Source organism: Neopsephotus bourkii, unplaced genomic scaffold, assembly GCF_033783945.1.
Source record: "Neopsephotus bourkii isolate Nb327-2 ecotype Australia unplaced genomic scaffold, CSIRO-AGI_Nbou_v1 NB_1760, whole genome shotgun sequence".
In the NCBI taxonomy this organism is placed as follows: Eukaryota; Metazoa; Chordata; class Aves; order Psittaciformes; family Psittacidae; genus Neopsephotus; species Neopsephotus bourkii.
The window spans coordinates 7,788,671-7,806,043 of record NW_026902234.1 but is presented as its reverse complement, the minus strand read 5'-3'; the positions used below and the strand labels follow the sequence as shown (position 1 = coordinate 7,806,043).

At 43.7% G+C, this 17,373-nt stretch overlaps 1 protein-coding gene across 8 annotated transcripts in view; it reads left to right on the top strand.

Moving 5' to 3' along the window:
* The window catches only part of TMEM255B (transmembrane protein 255B), a 63,511-nt gene extending 46,456 nt beyond the window's left edge, over positions 1 to 17,055 (top strand). For 5 of the 8 annotated variants that reach the window (XM_061377724.1, XM_061377728.1, XM_061377725.1 and 2 more), the window contains 5 exons: positions 598 to 678; positions 4,474 to 4,559; positions 7,536 to 7,695; positions 12,983 to 13,129; positions 16,353 to 17,055. In XM_061377724.1, coding sequence (XP_061233708.1) covers positions 598 to 678; positions 4,474 to 4,559; positions 7,536 to 7,695; positions 12,983 to 13,129; positions 16,353 to 16,520 — 642 coding nt within the window. In that variant the 3' untranslated portion in view covers positions 16,521 to 17,055. Of the gene's footprint in view, positions 1 to 597; positions 679 to 4,473; positions 4,560 to 7,535; positions 7,696 to 12,982; positions 13,130 to 13,236; positions 13,404 to 16,352 lie in introns of all 8 variants that reach the window. The other 3 variants (XM_061377729.1, XM_061377726.1, XR_009729144.1) reach the window with 2 other exon arrangements.
* Positions 17,056 to 17,373: the final 318 nt, after the last annotated feature.

The following is a 17,373-nucleotide window of genomic DNA, read 5'->3' as shown; positions in this document are numbered from 1 at the left end:
GGGAACTGTTACAAGCAAAATATGAAATATGAGCAGTGAATGCATCTTTTGCAATAAGCATAAATGGAAAACAAGGCAAAACCTTCCCCTTTATGCATTCATTTCTTCATTATTCTTTGTTTCGCTTTGGGGAGTAGAATTGTGTGTAGTAGGTGGAATGCTTTAAAGAATTAGCTATTTTACTTTGTTTTCAGTATGGGCATTGTTGATATACTTTAAAAATAAAGACCCAAAGCAATTCCTTGCATTAGGTAAGAAACTGTACCAAGAAAAAGAGCAACTGGACCATTCTCATAGAGCAGTACTATTTGACATCAAGCAAGGAAGTGGTTAAATGCCAGGGGTGATGTCTTCTTAAAAGAGGTTACTGGTAAAGGGAAAAATAAATGTTACTCACATGCAGAGTGAGGAAGGAGACCCTGAGGAGAGCCATTCTGGAAAGAAAGCCAATGGTGGGGGTGTCTTTGCTACTTACCCAAGTGTCTGCATTGGCTTCAGCTCCATAGCACTGTAAGCTTCTGGCATGGAGACATGGGACATGGTGCCTTCACACTTCCTCTAGACTGAATATGGTTTTGGCTATTTTTGTCTTTACAGGAACCCAGACCTTTGTATAACAAAAGGTGCCAGTTTTATTCAAGCGGAATAGGATTCCTATATGATGCCTACCAGACAGAGGTAAACAAACTCACCTCATCGCATGTTTGTTTCTGCTGTGCTTTGAGGGGAGGAGGGATGCAGGTGTTTGAGAGCATGTCTGTGCATTTAGGTCAAGGGTTGATAGAAACCATACAGGTTTTACTGTTTTTAATCCCACAGGTGACTCCCCACTTGTCCAAGCCTCTGATGATTGCAAATCATTACAGTCAGTGGGGTTTTGACTCATCATCAGTGTTTCTATCCAGTACATTACTCTGGGACTGGAATGAATTTCCTAGTCCATCTATACTGTCTGGAATGTATCTGTCACATTGGCATCTTTCTCTAAGGATATTTTTGTAGCCTTCGAGTGAAATAGGAAATATCTAAATGAATCCATTTGCATTGTCCAGAAGACTTCAAATCTTTTCTGTATTTATCCAGCAAAGGCCAAGGATGCCAGTGGTGTGAATGCAGCTTTTTTATTATTGTATCAATGACATCAACATGGTCAGAAAAGAGCCCATACCCAAGTGGCTAGCCTCCTGAGAAGTCCAGATTTAGTTTCTTTTGCTATATTTCGTTTTATTATTGTGGTAAATTGGTGGGAGTGTAAAGAAAATCAAGTAGGGCAGGACTGAGAACAACTAAACAGTGGTATAACTTACAAGAAGCCAGATGTCCTTCATCACCATTCCTCCCCTGCCTAAGAAAAAGTGCATGGGGAATGTTACCGTTAATAATTCTAGACAGCTTAGCAAAGTATATTACCAGGTTAAGAAGCTAATACTCCTTAAATCTTGCTGCTAGGGCACCCCATTGCTGATTCCAGAAAATGTATGAGAAATATATTTCACTGCCCTCCTTGCCTAAAGACCTATCCAGGCAAACTTACAATATGTGACAACACCCTTTCCTGTAATCTCTTCTAAAGTGTGCCTGCACATACAGACATGGCCTGAGAAATGATTCTGATTCCTGTAATAAGAGTGTAGCTGGCATCACACTGACCACAAATGACTCCCTGCAGATGACCCCAGCCTTGGGGTTCTGGCCAGACAGGTTTCCCCAGCTCTGCAGATTCTGGGTATGTCTGAAAATGGGGCACCCACAGCTCAGTGCTCTATTCTGGCAAAACCCCTATGTCTTTTAAAAGTGTAGTTAGCTTGCAATAACATTCTTGTCTGTTTGTCTGCTGATCTAGACTCAGCATGTGCTAATTCAGAATTAATGATCTGTGGCATTTGAACTTGGATTTTGCTTTTCCAAAGTTAGCCAGCTAGTGAGCAGGGGACATGCTCTGCATGCCAGGCAAACACCTAATTAGGAAGGCAGACTGCTTACTGAGTGCAGGTTTCCTTTGGGTTGCCATCTGTAGCCTGTGAGTGGCCTCCAGCTCATGTAGTTTGTCTGTGTTGGTTCTTCAGTTTCCTCAAAGCAGAAAGAATTTGATTTTCTAGCAATTGATGAGGTAAGAACATTTCTTCAATTGGTGCTGAGAGGATAGACAAGCACAAACAGCCAGAACATGAAAAAGCTAAGTGATTGGTCACTAAAATGAAATAATAGGTCTTGACATGCATGATACACACAGATGGCATGTTTCCACCACCCTTGTGCACACCACACAGTAGTTTGCTTATTTTGGTTTACTCACTGTTCTCCTAAAAAGGAGAGTCTTGCTCTTTGCATGTTTTAAAAATGCAATGATAAAAATAGACCACTACAGTAACTTCTTTGGCCAATAAAATAATGTCTTGCAACCCAGAAGCAAGCAAAAACCATGTGTAAGGTCTGCCGTTCTCCGCCATTTGTACTTCTAGCCTTCTACAGTATAAAGGAGCAAACTGGCCTTCTAAATGCTCAGAGAAGAAAAACTACTTTGATTTCCTATCAGAAGTGGTCTCCAAAGACATGCATCAGAATAAACCACCTTTTTAGCAGCCCACTCCATCTTGTGAAGCCCTCTACTCTCAGTCATGCATATGTAATGGAAAAAGGGTATTTTAATTTATGCAGGTCCTAGGCCAATTTGACTACATACAGGGGGTCAAAACCAAAGTCTTAAGTTCCCCTCAATCCAAAACCACCAGGGCATTCCAACAAAATAGCTGTGGTAGCAAATGCATTGCTACACTCTGCTCCAGGATTAGTTTTCAATCTGCTTTGAGAAAGAGCCAGGTGTGATGTTTCAGTCACTTCTAAGCAGGATCTTGAGCAAGCCTACCCTGTTGTTGATGGTAGATACTCCTCTTCTGCAGTAAATTGCAGCTCAGGCTGAGGACGGCTGTGGATGAATGTGGCTTCAGTCTGACAAGCCCTCATGTGAAACCCCAGTAAGTTCAGACAGAACAAGGCTGACGAAACAAGGTCCTATCTCAGGGTGAGATATTCTTGTGACAAGTGCAGTAGGTCTGTACCAAGCCATAAGCTCCATTTGCAGACTGCAACCTAGACTGAGACCATCCTTTTATAACCAAACTTCCATTTTGGGTTAGAAGAGCTCATTTGTATGAGACACTAACCACAGTTACAGCCTTGCCCTGGGCAGCAAAGCAATCCAAAGGCATCATTTTGACATTAGCTTCGTCACCTGACTTACACTGCTCAAGCAAATTCTGCTCAGGACAAGTGTGGCAAGCACGAGACCAGCTACAAGATGAAGTTTCTTTGGTGCTGAGTTGTATGTGTTTAAGGCTTTTCTTTTGTTGGGAACAAACACATGAGGAGCAGAGACTCATCAACAGTGGCAGTTCATGTTCATGGCTAAGCAGAACTGACAGAAGCTTTTCAAAAGCAGGCATGTATTCGTAAGCATGCTCCTTTTACTTTTCCATTACAGGGTATTTTCCATTCAATAATACGTTTTATTTGCATTTTACAAAAAAAAATACTTCTCAGTGGTTACAGTACATTTTTTCTATCAAAATAAAAAGTATAGGAAGAATGTCTTTTCTGACCTGCTACCTTTTAAAACATGGCAGTTTTCCAGGGTGCAAAGTCAATAAGCTAAAAACGTCATGGAAAAAAACAGGTTTACACATAAAATATTTCAATTGGTCTGGAGTGCAAAACAAAATTGATTAATGCTTATCATACTTAAGAAGTCATTAAAAAGATTTCTTGTCTGGATTGCGAGTGGGCGACCTGTGCCTGCCTTTATTGTTCTAACATCTGTGCATCCCTGCAATTCCTGCTCATACTAATACACCTTTTCAGTTTTCTGCTCAAGAGCCTACAGTAAATGGTACTTATTTAGTAGTAGAAGTTCTAAGCAGTTTGTTTATGAATTTGGAGACTGTTCTTACTGTTGTTCCTAATTCTTTCCTTCTTCTACTAAGAGGACAGAGCTCCCACTTACTGGGAGCTGTTCAGATAAATTGGCCATTTCTTTGCCTGTTCCCCCACTATAATGGAGTGGCACTCTTGCCCACTTCAGTAGCGTGCTTTGGTGTATCTCCCAAGACCCAGGTCCCTGTGTCACAGCCAAAAGGGATCTTATCTCACAGCTGCAGACTCTGGGGCTCAGCAAAACAGCACGAGGGAGTGCAGCAAAGGGTTTGAGAACTCTGGCAGCCCTGGCTGCAGATTGGTGCTGGACCCTCTGGGCTCCATAGTGCAATTGCCTGAGCTGATGTCCCAGATGAAACTTCTGGGACCTCAGGGAGGTCCTTCTGCCCTGCTGTCATGGATTTTGGAATCTCAGGATCTGCCTGCACAACAGTACTGCAGCTACTGCACACCTGACACTGCGGTAGCTGCTGTTTGTGGTCAGTAGCTTGATTCACATAAACTGAAACAGAGGATAAAAGTCAGTCTCTTTTCTTTTGGCAGGTGACATGTTATACCTTAAACAGCAGATGCCAGCTGAAAGTAAAGAGTAACACATGCTACTGCTGTGACCTGTACAACTGTGAGAAGTAAGTATCTGAGTGCAGACAATTGCTCCAAAAAATCCTTGATTGCTTGTCCCTCTTAAATGACTGTGGCTGGTGCCCTTAGGGCTGGAGAAGCAACACAATGGGCTTGTATGCTGAGCAATCCAGTTCCTCTGAGACTGAAGTCCTGATGCCAGCAGAGAAGAAGTCAGGGGTTGAGTATTAGTGTTGGCATTATTTTGGTTTCTTTTACTTTAAATATGTCCATAAGCTCTTTGCTGTGTGATCAAAATCGACAATTTAGTCATAGCCCTGTCAAGGTTTACTGTTGATCCTACAATGGCAATTTCCCCATTAGATTTGATGAATTTTTTTTCTTTTACCCAACCAAACTGGGGGAAAAAAATAGGAACATAGGCATCCATAAGCAGAGACCATGTTGTAGGTATGTGGAGAGCTCTTTTGTTAGCTCTGTAGGCAGGGGATTTTGCTAAATTATCATGGGTTAGATAGAGAGGGTCTTGTGTTTTCTGAAGCTGTTCACTTGATTTCGTCATTGCCAAAGCATGACCTGTCAGAAGATAAGAAAGGAAATGTCTGGACATGCTTATGAAGATCAGGTGAAGGTTAGCACAGGGCTGCCAAGCAGTGATTTAACAGGAGTAAAAGAGGTGGTAAGGAAAAACTACATCACAGCAAAGTACAAGGGTTTATGATATGGAAGACAGATGAAATGAACTCGCACAACTGACTGGCCACCTAGAACATAGAAATTTCAACTGCAAGCAGCCATAGACAAGAAACTGAAGAGAATTTCCCAGAGCAGATCTGCCTGACTCATCCTCTGTGCACCTCAGTAACATCTTACCATGCGTTCTCATGCAACCTCTGCAACCCTCTACAGCTCACCCACAGCCACTCTTCTTGCTTTCCCTCTGTTTATTTCTCACCTTTCTTCCTTCCTACATCTCCTGTTTTGTTTTGGTTTTCCCTCCTTTTCCCATGCTAGCAGCCCTGAATAAGCCCCGTCCTCTGTAAGTCTTGGCTAGCATGCTGCCAGACATGAAACATTTTAAGTGTAGGGCAATAAGGCTGGCACAGTGAGGCTTCCACACAAGGCCTGCCTCAACTAGAGAAGCACAATGAAATCTGGTACAAGAGGGAAGTCATCTGTGCATGCATATGTCTCATGCAAATAAACAGCATAGTGAGTGCAGGACAATGGAATCAATTAAAATCCACTACGAAAGTTAGAGTCTTTTGCTTGTGTAAGAAGTGCTAAATCTGGACATGATGGAGGTATACAAAACGAATGAAATGGGAAAGGTAGATTATGTACAACATTGGTACCTTTTCTGTGACAGACAAATGATGGAATATCATAGTTGCAATACAGTATGTTTACGCTGAGAATGCTTTCTTCCATGGTATACAACTAACTGCTGTATGTTAACACTGAATTGAAAAGCCCAACTCAATACAGAAAAGAACAGGGATCTTAAAGGGGTAAAACCATTCAGAGTTATCAAATAAAGTGACTGAAACTCTGTTGCTTAAAACATAAGGTAAGAAGGGGTCATCAGGAATACTCCTCCTCCAGACGTAAGTTCTTAGTACCATTTTTCTAGCACATTGGGTTTGTTTGAAACACCCGAGACTGATCACTGCTGTGACAGTATTGGATGATATAATTAAACATGCCATTGTCAACAATCCACAGTGGGCAGCAAGATCTTATGGCACTGGCATAGACAAAACCAGAGTAAAGAAGTGGTCACAGTGCCCCGCAGTCCTGGCAATTCCAGTTCATAGGACAGCTGGAGAGAAGTAGGAAACACAGTCACACAAAGTGACTTGGTGTCACCCATGCAACAGATCAGTACACAGGCAGGATCACAAGTCAGATTTCCTCAGACTCATGGCAGCTGAAGCTACAGGCTCTGTGATGAGCCTATTTAGTTAAGGTCGGCTCATCATAAGGCCCAAGTGAATTCAACAGTAGCAGATTCACCATGCCCCAAAACAATTGACTGGACATTTCCAGGAACTGCTGTGCTTGGCTTGTTTTTTCCCAGAAATGTTATTACAGGTTTCTCCATGTGTTACCTTCCTGTATAGAGCTTTCCCTAACCACCATCTCCACTGCTGCCCCATGCACTGTGGGTGGAGAAACAGAAGAGTGAGCACAAACTGCTCACTTCTGTTTTCCCCATGATCTGATGTCAAGTTCCTAACAGTGCAAAATCTTGGCGTTTAAACAATCTTTCCAACTCAGATGGCTGCTCTAGGAGCCCATTAGTGGGATAGCATTAAGGCAAGTACTGGAAAGAGCTGCAGGAAACTGTGGTTTCAAATTTTTCAGTAGGATTCTTCTGACTTTTGTCAAGACAGTGAGGGTTAACTTCACAACATGCCTGATTTACAGCAATCAGTGCAGTGTAGAAATATAGGCAAGAAAGATTTCTGGATAGTGCAATCCATAGTGTAAGTGCACATCTTTATACTGTACCATATTGCATCTGTTAATTTGGAACCACAGACACCATAAACAAAGGTAGCCAGCTGGCAAAATCTCCCTTCCTGTGGTTGAATTAATGCTTAAGTGACTTGCCTTCCTTGGTTCCAGAGATGCCAGCAAATTTCCAGGTGAGCCAGGGGAAAAAAAGCAGTGCTAAGCATGCTTTAGCTGGTAGCTAAATGGCAAGGGCAGCATCCATACGCCAGGACTGTGCTTGTGTTCAGAGATCCTAAGCAAAAAAAAAGAGTCCCTGCTGGTACATCACATCTATCAGCGAAGCTAGCGTTGGTATTAGTTGGACTCATTTAATGCCGGCATTATTAGAGCCAAATTTTTGTCTGCAGCAGAGCTTTCTCCAGTTCATCTGAGCAGTATTTGGTGGGAGCATGGATAAACTACTCCACCAAAGAGGAAAGCAAGCAGGAGAGATTCAGATCCTCTGGTCTTCTGCATTACATCAAAACCATTCCTACTGCAATGATGTCTGTATTCCCTTTCAGTTCAGAGCAGTCCTCCAGCTACTATGAATTTCTTGGTGTGAGCAGCTGCCAGGACGTGGTTCACCTGTACAGGCTGCTGTGGTCCTCCACAGTCCTCAACATCATCGGGTTGTTCCTGGGGATTATTACGGCAGCCATTCTTGGGGCATTTAAAGACATGGTAAGGCCCACAGTCTTTTGCCTTATGTGGGGGCTTATGTGCTCATTGATGTTATCAAATGGGTTAAAACCAAGGAAGTGTAACTGCACAAAGGAGGCAATTTAAACATGCTTTCTGTGTGATCTGGGATTCTGAAGTAATATCTTTAGGCTAAGCTGTTGCCAGCTGCTCACAGCTTAAGTAGGTCAAGCCTGGTCAAATACATGAATGGAAGAGAAAAGACAGGTGTCTGTGTGAACAGATGCTGGTGATTCACTTAGAGGCATCTATTTTTCCTTCTAATTCAGAACTGAATGTGTGAGCCAGCACGGAATTTGAGGATACAAGTCTGTAGCTGACACGTGAAACTCAAGTCCTAGGTGTGACTATTTAACCTCATGTAGTTCTTTTCCTAAGAATGGGGATTAACTCTGAAGTACCACTCAAATTCTTATTTAAACAGTCATATTTAGGTCACATTACCCTGAGGAATGGCACCCTCTAACTGCTCCCTGTGGTACACCACCATCTTACTAGCTGACGTGCACCACTGCATTCAGAAGAAGCTGTTTGCTGGGAGGGATTCTGTAATACACTGACTCATCAGCCTAGATTTTCTGATATGTTAAAATGGTGAAAGTAGCTGTTTTGGGGATTATCAATGTCAGTTTGCTAAAGCAGTGCCTAAAGACCAACCAAATAGCTCATCATTTACTTGGCACTTGGAAGACTAGATGGTCCCTGCCCAAAGAGCTTCCAAACTAAACAGGCAGAGACATGGGGATTGGGGTGAAATGCAGAAGCCAAAGGGGGGTGTGAAAGCAGCACAGGTCATTTTAGATTCATAGTATTTCTGGTAACTATTCCAGGGGGAACATAAAGACAGGTGAAAGGAAAGAAGAGAGGGATGGAGCAGGAAAGAGAAAGCAAGAGAGGTGGGTGAGATGTACACCGGGGGGGGGGCAAACTAGAAGGAAGGAGCTGCTCAGAGCCGGCAGCCAGTGAGCCAAGGCTCTTCTCTGACCACCCAGTGTCCCTTAGCAAGCATGTCCATGCTATTTACAATGTGTTGGGTGCTTAAAACTACAGAGCAGGGCCATATGAATTACTTGAAATTCACCTTTTTTGAGAGTTGCAAAATGTTTGCAGTCTAGCTTAAGGCAAACAAGCACACTGAGCCTTCACACGTAAGAAATGTGCAGCTGAACTGTCCTTTATGTGAGGTGGCTCTTACAAGGAGTTGATAACAAATTGGAGCAAACCAGTGAAGAGTTGTGGCTGCCTGATGGACGGGAGTGGAAGCACCATTCCCAGCTTAATTCATCCCCTCCCTGTGAGAGGAGCAATGGCAGAAGGGGAACAGAAACAACCACAGTGGGAAACACGGGGAAGGGCAGCTACATGAGGAGGGGAAGGCAGGCATCATTTACACAAAATCCTTGGTACAGCACTGCACTTCTCCAGTGCTGCTAAGTACTTTCCCCTGCCTAGCAGATGGGTGCAAGTATCTCCACCAAGGGCACCTGAGGGAATTGACAGTGCTCCCCTGAGATGGGAAAGAGTGCAGAGAACCAACCTGAGTCTAATCTATCTGTCTTGCACAAACAGAGGCTTATGTGGGATTTGGGTTGATGCTTTGTAGCGGGATGAGCTCCAGCCCAGGCACACCTCTGGCACAGGGGCCATCACTATATTGCTTGTGCCAGGGATACCAAACCAAAGAAACATTCCTGGGAGAACTGGGGTCTCCATGACCTGGCACATTCCCTTGCTAAGAGTCAAAGCCTGGGTCCTCTGACTGGGTGGCATAAAGCTGTGCAAGGAAACAGTAGCAACACTGGATTTGCAGCTTCCCCCCAGGCTCTGCTGGACAGTCTGTGGGGCTCCAGCCAAAAACCTGACCTGAATAAGCTGTTTAACGTCTTCTCTGCAGTGGGAGCAGAAAAAAAGCCCTCACTAGGTTAAAGGAAAGATGAGTTTGTGTCAGTTACCTTAGCACAGGAGCTATGCTGTGCTTGTGGAAGTCTTACTAAAGCAGCAATCCAAAATGCAATGACTGCTCTTTCCTCCTGCCTGTGTTTTTTCAGGGTCTTTTTGAGTGACTTACCAGAGCTGGTTTGCTCATCTGCTACTTGCTTTTGTTACTAAAGGAGTAATGCTTGAGGGAAGACAGGGACCAAGAAAACATTAAGCAGAAGAGGGAGCGACCAAAATACAAAAAGCTACAACTTCAGAGCGTGTGGGAGAACGATTTTCTATCTTTCGGGATGTCACCTTCCCACAGAAATGCTCACTGGCATTTTGCAGGGAGAGCTGCAAAGCCCACTCTGAAACTCCTCAGGGCGTTGCTCCAAGGTTGACTTCCAGAAAACACAGGGCCAGGCTCAGTAGTCAAACAAAAACAAAACCCATCATGTTTATCTCTGGGGAACGCTGGCAGCCAAAACATGTTACAAAGGGGAGAGTTTGCAAAACAGTGCTGTTGCCTCTAAACCCATCGTATTTCCTGGACAGAAAAAAATGAAGTGCTGTTTTGGTTATTGTGGGTTTTCTCCCTTGTGACAAATTCCTTGCAGACCCTGGCACGCTCCCCATGCTGCCTGCCAGAGGGCTGTGCTGGCTCAGGGAGAAACATTTCAGGCTCCCCTGGCCCCCAGGGTGTCAGCTCTCAGTGGCCCGTCTCCTCTGTGGGGCTGCCCACCGTGACCTGCTGGGTGCTGGGGAGCTGCAGTGTTTACGATGGTACCCTCCTTTTCAGATCTACAGCGTGCTTGGATATACAATGGTGGCTAGGCAGTTACCTTTAATAAAAAGATTACCATATAATGTAAATGGAAGTATGCACTTGGAATAACCAAAATGGTGAAACACTGTGATTATTTCTTACAGAAGACAGAGGTAAAGAAACGCATGGGGAACTCCACTTACTGGTACTAAAAGTTAATCTACTTCCCTGCCCCAGTATTCATCTGATGACTTGTAGCTGTTTTCCTGACACACCTTGCCAAGGAATCTGCCTGTCCTGGGTTTAGGGTTGCATCAGTCAGAGCTACTGATGGTCCTGGGGGTAGATTAATGGCTTTTTCAGTTAGTCTCCTTCTCGGAGTCCTCAAGGGAATCTAAACAGATTAAACATCATTCCCTTAGCCCTCTCCTCATCCCTGCTCTAAAAAAATGAAAAGAAAATGAACCCCCAGCTGCTGAGCTACATGCCATGTGTTCATGTCTTAGCACTCATGCAACTACAGGTGCAGTCTGATATTAAAAGTGGTTGTAGCTCAGAAATAAACGCTTTGGCAGGGCTGTGTCAGATCAGTGAGCTGACCTGCCTTGCTCTGCAGTGCACAGCACAGCACAAAGTGAGCAGCAACTCAGCCTCTATGGCCTCAGCCTGGTTTCCCCATGCTCAAAGTGCTGCCAGCACTCTCTGGCCAGTTCATAGCTCCTTATCTCTTTGACTTGGGTGGTGTTTCAGTTTAAAATGCCTTCACCTACCCTTGCATTTTATGTGACTGATTTAACATAGTGTCATTACTGGAATACTTGATGAAAGCACGTAATCAGCTTCAATACCTGCAAATCATTGCTGGCTCCAGACAGAGGCCAGATAGCCTGATAATAAGGTGCTTCAATCAGCAGATTTGGGGCATCTTCTAGGACTGTTGTAGCTTTCATCCTTAGCAATTAGAGAGTTACTGCTGTGGATGCAGACAACATAAGAGGGTTGAGAGAGGTTCCTGGGAGGACAGCAGCACCCAAACCAGAAAGTTTTTGACATATGCCAAACAGGCATCTGTGTTTCACACTGGTCAAAGCAAGAGTTTGTTACTGTGTTTATGCCCATAGTGAGAAGGATCCGATCACACCAGGGCCTCACTTGCCTGAAGAAGGTAATGCTCTGAGTGCGAGTTCAGCCCCAGCTGGGATGAGCCATGTTGCTGACCTGAAACCTTTGGGTCTGAGGCAAATCCGTTAGCTGCCTCTCACTACTCTGTTCTGAAACAGAATGTCCCTTTCTTTCTTCCCACCCTGCAGGGTTGGTAGAAAGGAGGTGTTTTGAGCTGGGTACCTTGAAGATGGCAGACTTGCCTTCTCACATAAAACAGGCTCTGCTTTTGACCCCAGCCTTTCTCTGCGCTAGCTCCTGGGGGGCTAAGTTTCTGCAGGGGGCTAAAGCCTAGATTGTCAGGTAACCTCATGTGGTACAACCTCGATGATGTTTTCCATGTACAAACACAATTAATATACCTCTTTCTCAATCACAGAGATATCTCACACTATCTCCAGAGGATACAATGGTTTATGTCTCTCACTGAAAAATCTGCCAGGAAATGCCAAAAAGAAGAAAAAAAAATAAATCCTGGCTGCTGCTTTTAGCACTTGTCTGGCAAACACCGTATTTTATTATTCAGTAAAAAGAAAATTCCATGCTCTCACATGTAGAGGAATCTGCTAATAAAAACAAAGGAGAGTAAAGAAACCACTGGATTTGTCTCTCTTTGCAAAGTAAAAAGACATGAAAATCTTTCACAGAGAGCTCCATTGTCCTTCACAAATGGTAATGTAGCACAGGGGATTAGGGTTTGACACAAGCCCCCTTTCCCATTCAGCTTTTCTCTTTTCTCCCCAAGTTGTATTAGCAGGTTTAATACGAGCTATAACTTCTTCCTGCAAACCTCATATCACATTGTAGTCAAGTGACATGCCAATAAAGCCACAAGATACGATGAAGGATTTTATGAAGTACAAATGAGATATGCACATGGTGGGATGATAATGGACAGCCAGCAGCAAACTCTATTTCACAAGACAGAGGGAGCTGTGGAAGCAGAGCAAGTGGCCTGGAAAAGGAAATCCTTGTAGATCTGTGTAGGAAAGCATGGAGAAAATACACGAGGCATCAGGCAGTTGTTGTTGGAAAGGGTCTGCAGCAAATCATGAAGGACTGGATGTTTGGTGCTGGAGCGAATAAGAGAGGTGGTCAAAGCTGTATGCTGTGCTCTTCAGGGTGACTTAGGTCTGGAGTACTGCCAGTGCTTCCATAACTGGTGCTTGGGAAGCACCAGCAGTCTTTTTCCAAGGAAAAAAAGATTAAAATAGCTGTGTATTTCTGGTCAGAAAATTCACTCCAGATACACCTCCCTCTCATTCTGTCTGCTCCTTGGGTTTGGTTTTTTTCTTTGTAATACCAGTACTGTGTCTGAAAACAGAAAGTTGTTAAATTGCCTAGTTGCTGGTGTTAGGACTAGCTCCTGCTCCAGCCCCCTCTGCACTGTGCTAATATATTGTTGTCTTCTGTGCTCAACAGGTACCTCTGTCCCAGATTGCTTTCAGTGCTACTGCACCTCCTCCTCAGATCCTGTACAATCCTGCCCAGCAGATCCTGACATACGCTGGGTTCTGTCCTTCTGCAGCAGCTATATCTACATATCCATCCTACCCACTGCCTCTTCAGGTACAGTACAAAATGGCACCCTTCTTACTCCATCAGAAAAGCATAAGCTGCTACTCAGTACACACTGCAGTGATAGATCTTGTCCTTGCCTCATTTCAAACTCTCAGGAGCCATGATGATGATCCACACCAGTGGTTTGTTAGCATGTTCCTGGTGTGGGTTTGGCCCAGAGCATCTAACAGTCTCCCAGCAACACACAAGAAGGGGTCAGAAGATGGCAAAAGCAATGGATCATTCCCAGTAGACAGTGTGCATACAGACTGTATGGTAACAGGTGATAACAGGAATGCATTTGACAAGGATTTAACCAGTATTTCTTTTGTTTACTATGGCATGTGATAACAAAACCCCAGCATACTGTTTTTGTGGTAAAGGTTCAGCTGTAGGATTGCGATATGTACTGTGCCAGTTGGGTTCACAGCCAGAGAACAGTCCTTGGCATGTCTTACTTATTAACATAAATGGGGCCAGATGCTTTTGGACACCATGGGTTGAGAGGAAAAATAGAACACTTCTTTTTGTTTGCTTTTAGTTAAAAGCTGTGCTGTTCCACAGAGTTCAGTTAGCACGTAGCCAAGAGCAGAGAGAGAAGGGGATAGAAACAAATGAAGGAAAACAATTAAGTTGAAAAGATGCATGTAAGTAGTCATGAGGATCGATTGTAACTGTTCAGCCCTATGTCCACTGAGAAACTGAAATGTTTCCAGTATCACATTTACCCCAAATTCTTAACTGCATTCCAAAATAAACACACTTCTTCACCTAGATTTCTACTTATTCTAAAAACTGTGTTCAGCTGTTTTTTCTCACCTTCAAAACATTCAGAGGCAGGCACCACCAGCTGTCCCCATGCCAGGAGAGGTTAGCAAGAAGCACTGGGCTCCAGAAGGGAATGCATTTAATCCTTTTTGTGGGGTGGGGAGAAGGATGGAGCAAGCTGCCTTACTGCATGTATGAGCTCATTACATTGTACTTTAGAGAGAAATAATTTCTGCATCAGTATATAAATTAAAAAAATCAAACTTACCCAGAGCCAGAAATGGTGAATGTTAGAAGTAGGCCTGGTAAGTAACAGCCAGAAACTTAATCATCATTTGCTCCCATTACTTGCGAGCTGAGTGCTCCAAGCAGTGCCCAGCTCCTAGATTCAGGTCTTCACAAGCCCTACTCAGCTGGTCCTAGTCCTTAAGGCAACTACAGGCCCTAGGGCTTGAATTCATTTGGCTAAATGCAGGGGCTGTTGGCATGTAGGCATCTAGTGGTGCCTGATAATGAGATCAGGTAGTTACCTGATTTGTGAGTTAATGAAATAAAGTTGTTAGCAATTAATTACCAACTAACAACTGGAGTTTGAACCCTTCCCTCAACCAGAGGAAATCTACAGTCATAGTTCTCCTCCTGGGGATACATCCGGCCTCGGATTAGTCTGGCGTGCAACACACCTAGCGCGAGTGCTGCTCTGCATGCAAGGGCTGAAGCTCCATTAGCTCAAAGGCTATACACCTGAGTTCACCTGTGGCTCCCGCATTGTGCAGATTATTGCAGGTCCTCTGCTAAATCCAGTATCTCACTGAATAAACTTCTGCTGGAGAGGAAGAGTCTTTTAAAGAATCACAACCTGGGCTGGTGGTAAATGCTCCTCTGTTCACCTCATTCTTCCTTGTCTACAAGCTGAAATCAGCCAAGTTCGGAATAGAAAGGGTGATAACAGGAATGCATTTGACAAGGATTTAACCAGCATTTCTTTTGTTTACGATGGCATGTGCTAACAAAATCATTCATCCCTTACTAGTGCAGTTCAGTCACTACTAGTCTTGGTAACAGACTTGCCAACTGGTCAGGTAAATGGTTAGCTGTGCAGGGACTGGTAGTGATGACAGCAGTAAGGGTTGTTGTGCCAGTCATTCCTGCCAGAGAACTCATTACAGAAGCTATTCCAGGCAGACAGATGGAAACAGTGGCTGCAGTTTGAAGGTGTAGGGAAGCAACAACTCCAAAATAAATAAATAAATTAAAAAAAAAAAAAGAAAAAAAAAGCCAAACCACCCAAAAATGCAACAGCTGGAGCTGATCTAGCTAACAGGTTTGTCAGTATTTTTGCACCGCCTCCTGGAGAGTTAAAGGGCACAGTCAGCCTTCCTGTCAAGACATCCCCATTCTCACTCACCAGTCACCCTGTGGTATAAATGCAGGGCAGCATTCTCCTCTCCTGCTCACCTGGAGCCCAATGAAGAAGCTGTGCACCATCGCATAGGGTCTGCTGGCCCTGGGCAGCTTTGAGATGCCATTGTCCAAGTGCCAACCCTTATACTGGCTTCTAAATGGTGGGTTTTAATTTATATATATATATTTTTTAGCAGCAGGGAGCATTTGCCTGAATTTTTCATTTCCCTGAAAAAGATCCATGACTGCTATTGTTTTGGTTTGTTTTTTTAAATTCTGGGCAATTTAGGCCTGAACCCGAGGACAGCTGAGCATAGCTCTTCTGGTGAAGCCCGTGGACTGGCACGTGCTGTCGTAAGAGAGGAAGAGCAAAATCCTGACCCTCTTGAAATCAATGACAAAACTTGGTTTAAAGTAGTGTTAGGTTTTTATCCAGAACATTAGTCCCTACGTGCATCCTTTTGTTTTAACAAACTGCTTATTCCTGAGCATAGGCTGCTTCCTAAGCTCTATTTTTCATGACTCTTTCAGCCAAAACCCCATTACAGCTGAGACAGCCAGAGCGAAAGACCTACAGGGAGACCCACCTCTAAAATTTTCTTTTACAAGGAGTCTGCATTTGGCACAGGAATGAGACCTTGCTTTTATGCAAGTATTATAGCTGAGATTAATTACCTCTGAGATAATTGAAATTTCACAGGGATGCCTGAAGACAAGCAGCTACATGTAACCTAATCAGCCAGGCAGGTGCAGTGCCTCAGCCAGGGAGCCAGAGCATCTTTTCCTGCAGAAATTCCTGTTCTGCTCTAGTGCCTAGCTGTATGTGCAATGTCTATTAAAAAAGACTTGGGTTACAGATGGAATCTGTGTTTCACTCGACACCATCGTTTCTATACTTAAGCTATACTTTAAAACTGAAGTGAGTGTTGTGCTGCAGTGCATGAGAAATCTAATCGTGGGGCTTATTATATAACACTTACATGGCAAACTGTTCACACAGAGCTGCAAACGGGGTTGTAATCCTTTACTGAAGAAGGTGTTTTTCTTTGTCTATATGCAGCCCACCAGCAATTTTCCAGGAACATCATCTACTGACATTTCTTTATCAGAAGAAACTCAGCCTCCATCTCAGTCCAGCTCCAGCTATGGTCTTCCTCCCAATGCTCCAGCCCTCTATACACCGACTTACTTGTTGCCTGGAGAAAAGCCTCCACCATATGCACCATAGAATAAAGAATTTATTTTAGGTAGCTGGTAGGCTTTTATTTGATTTTTAAGAAACTTCTGGAAACTCTGCTGTACAGGCAGTTGACATCCCAAGGAACCCACCACAGAGTGTGTTACGGCCACTCTGCTTTTACCCACATCTCACTGTGAGCAGAGCAGAAACCTGGAAACCTAAGGGCAGGCACATCACAGCGGGGTGATCAGTCACCACCCACTTTGCCTGCAGTCAAATGCAGCGTTGCTTCCTGGCATGAAGTGTTTCCTTCTCAGAACACTGCAGAATAACTTTTCTTCAAGACGAGAAATGAGGATACTCTCTGGAAACACGTTCTGCTTTCTTAAACCGATATAGAGGGGTTTAGCCTGTGTTGTCTGAGTGGGTAGTCAGGTGCTCTCTGAGGCAATCATTTCGAGTAGGAAGAGACCAGGTTTTTGTTTGCTTGTAGTATTTATTTAATAACTGTTTTTGGTGAAAGTGTTGTACTAATAAAGAAGTGTGGCAATTATTTTCCAATAAAATTGGCTGTGTATATTTATATTGAACCTAAGACTGTGTATATTTGTAAGGACAGGAAAACAAGAGAGGAAAAAGTACCAAGTAGTTTCAAGCTTCAAACAGAAAGAATTTTGGGCCAGTCCAGCTGCGGAGTAAAAGATTATGTCAGTGTGCTAAAGGTGCAGTTTCCAGAGAGTTATTTTAAGCTGCATGTGTTTGATTTAATTCATTTCTCGTCAAAATAGGAACCAAACCAAGTGTATGTTAAACCTCAGTTATTTATTTTTAAACTGATCAAGGCCTGATCCAGGTGTTTTGCAATGGCTGAAACAGAACATAAGGAGGGTCAGAATTCCTC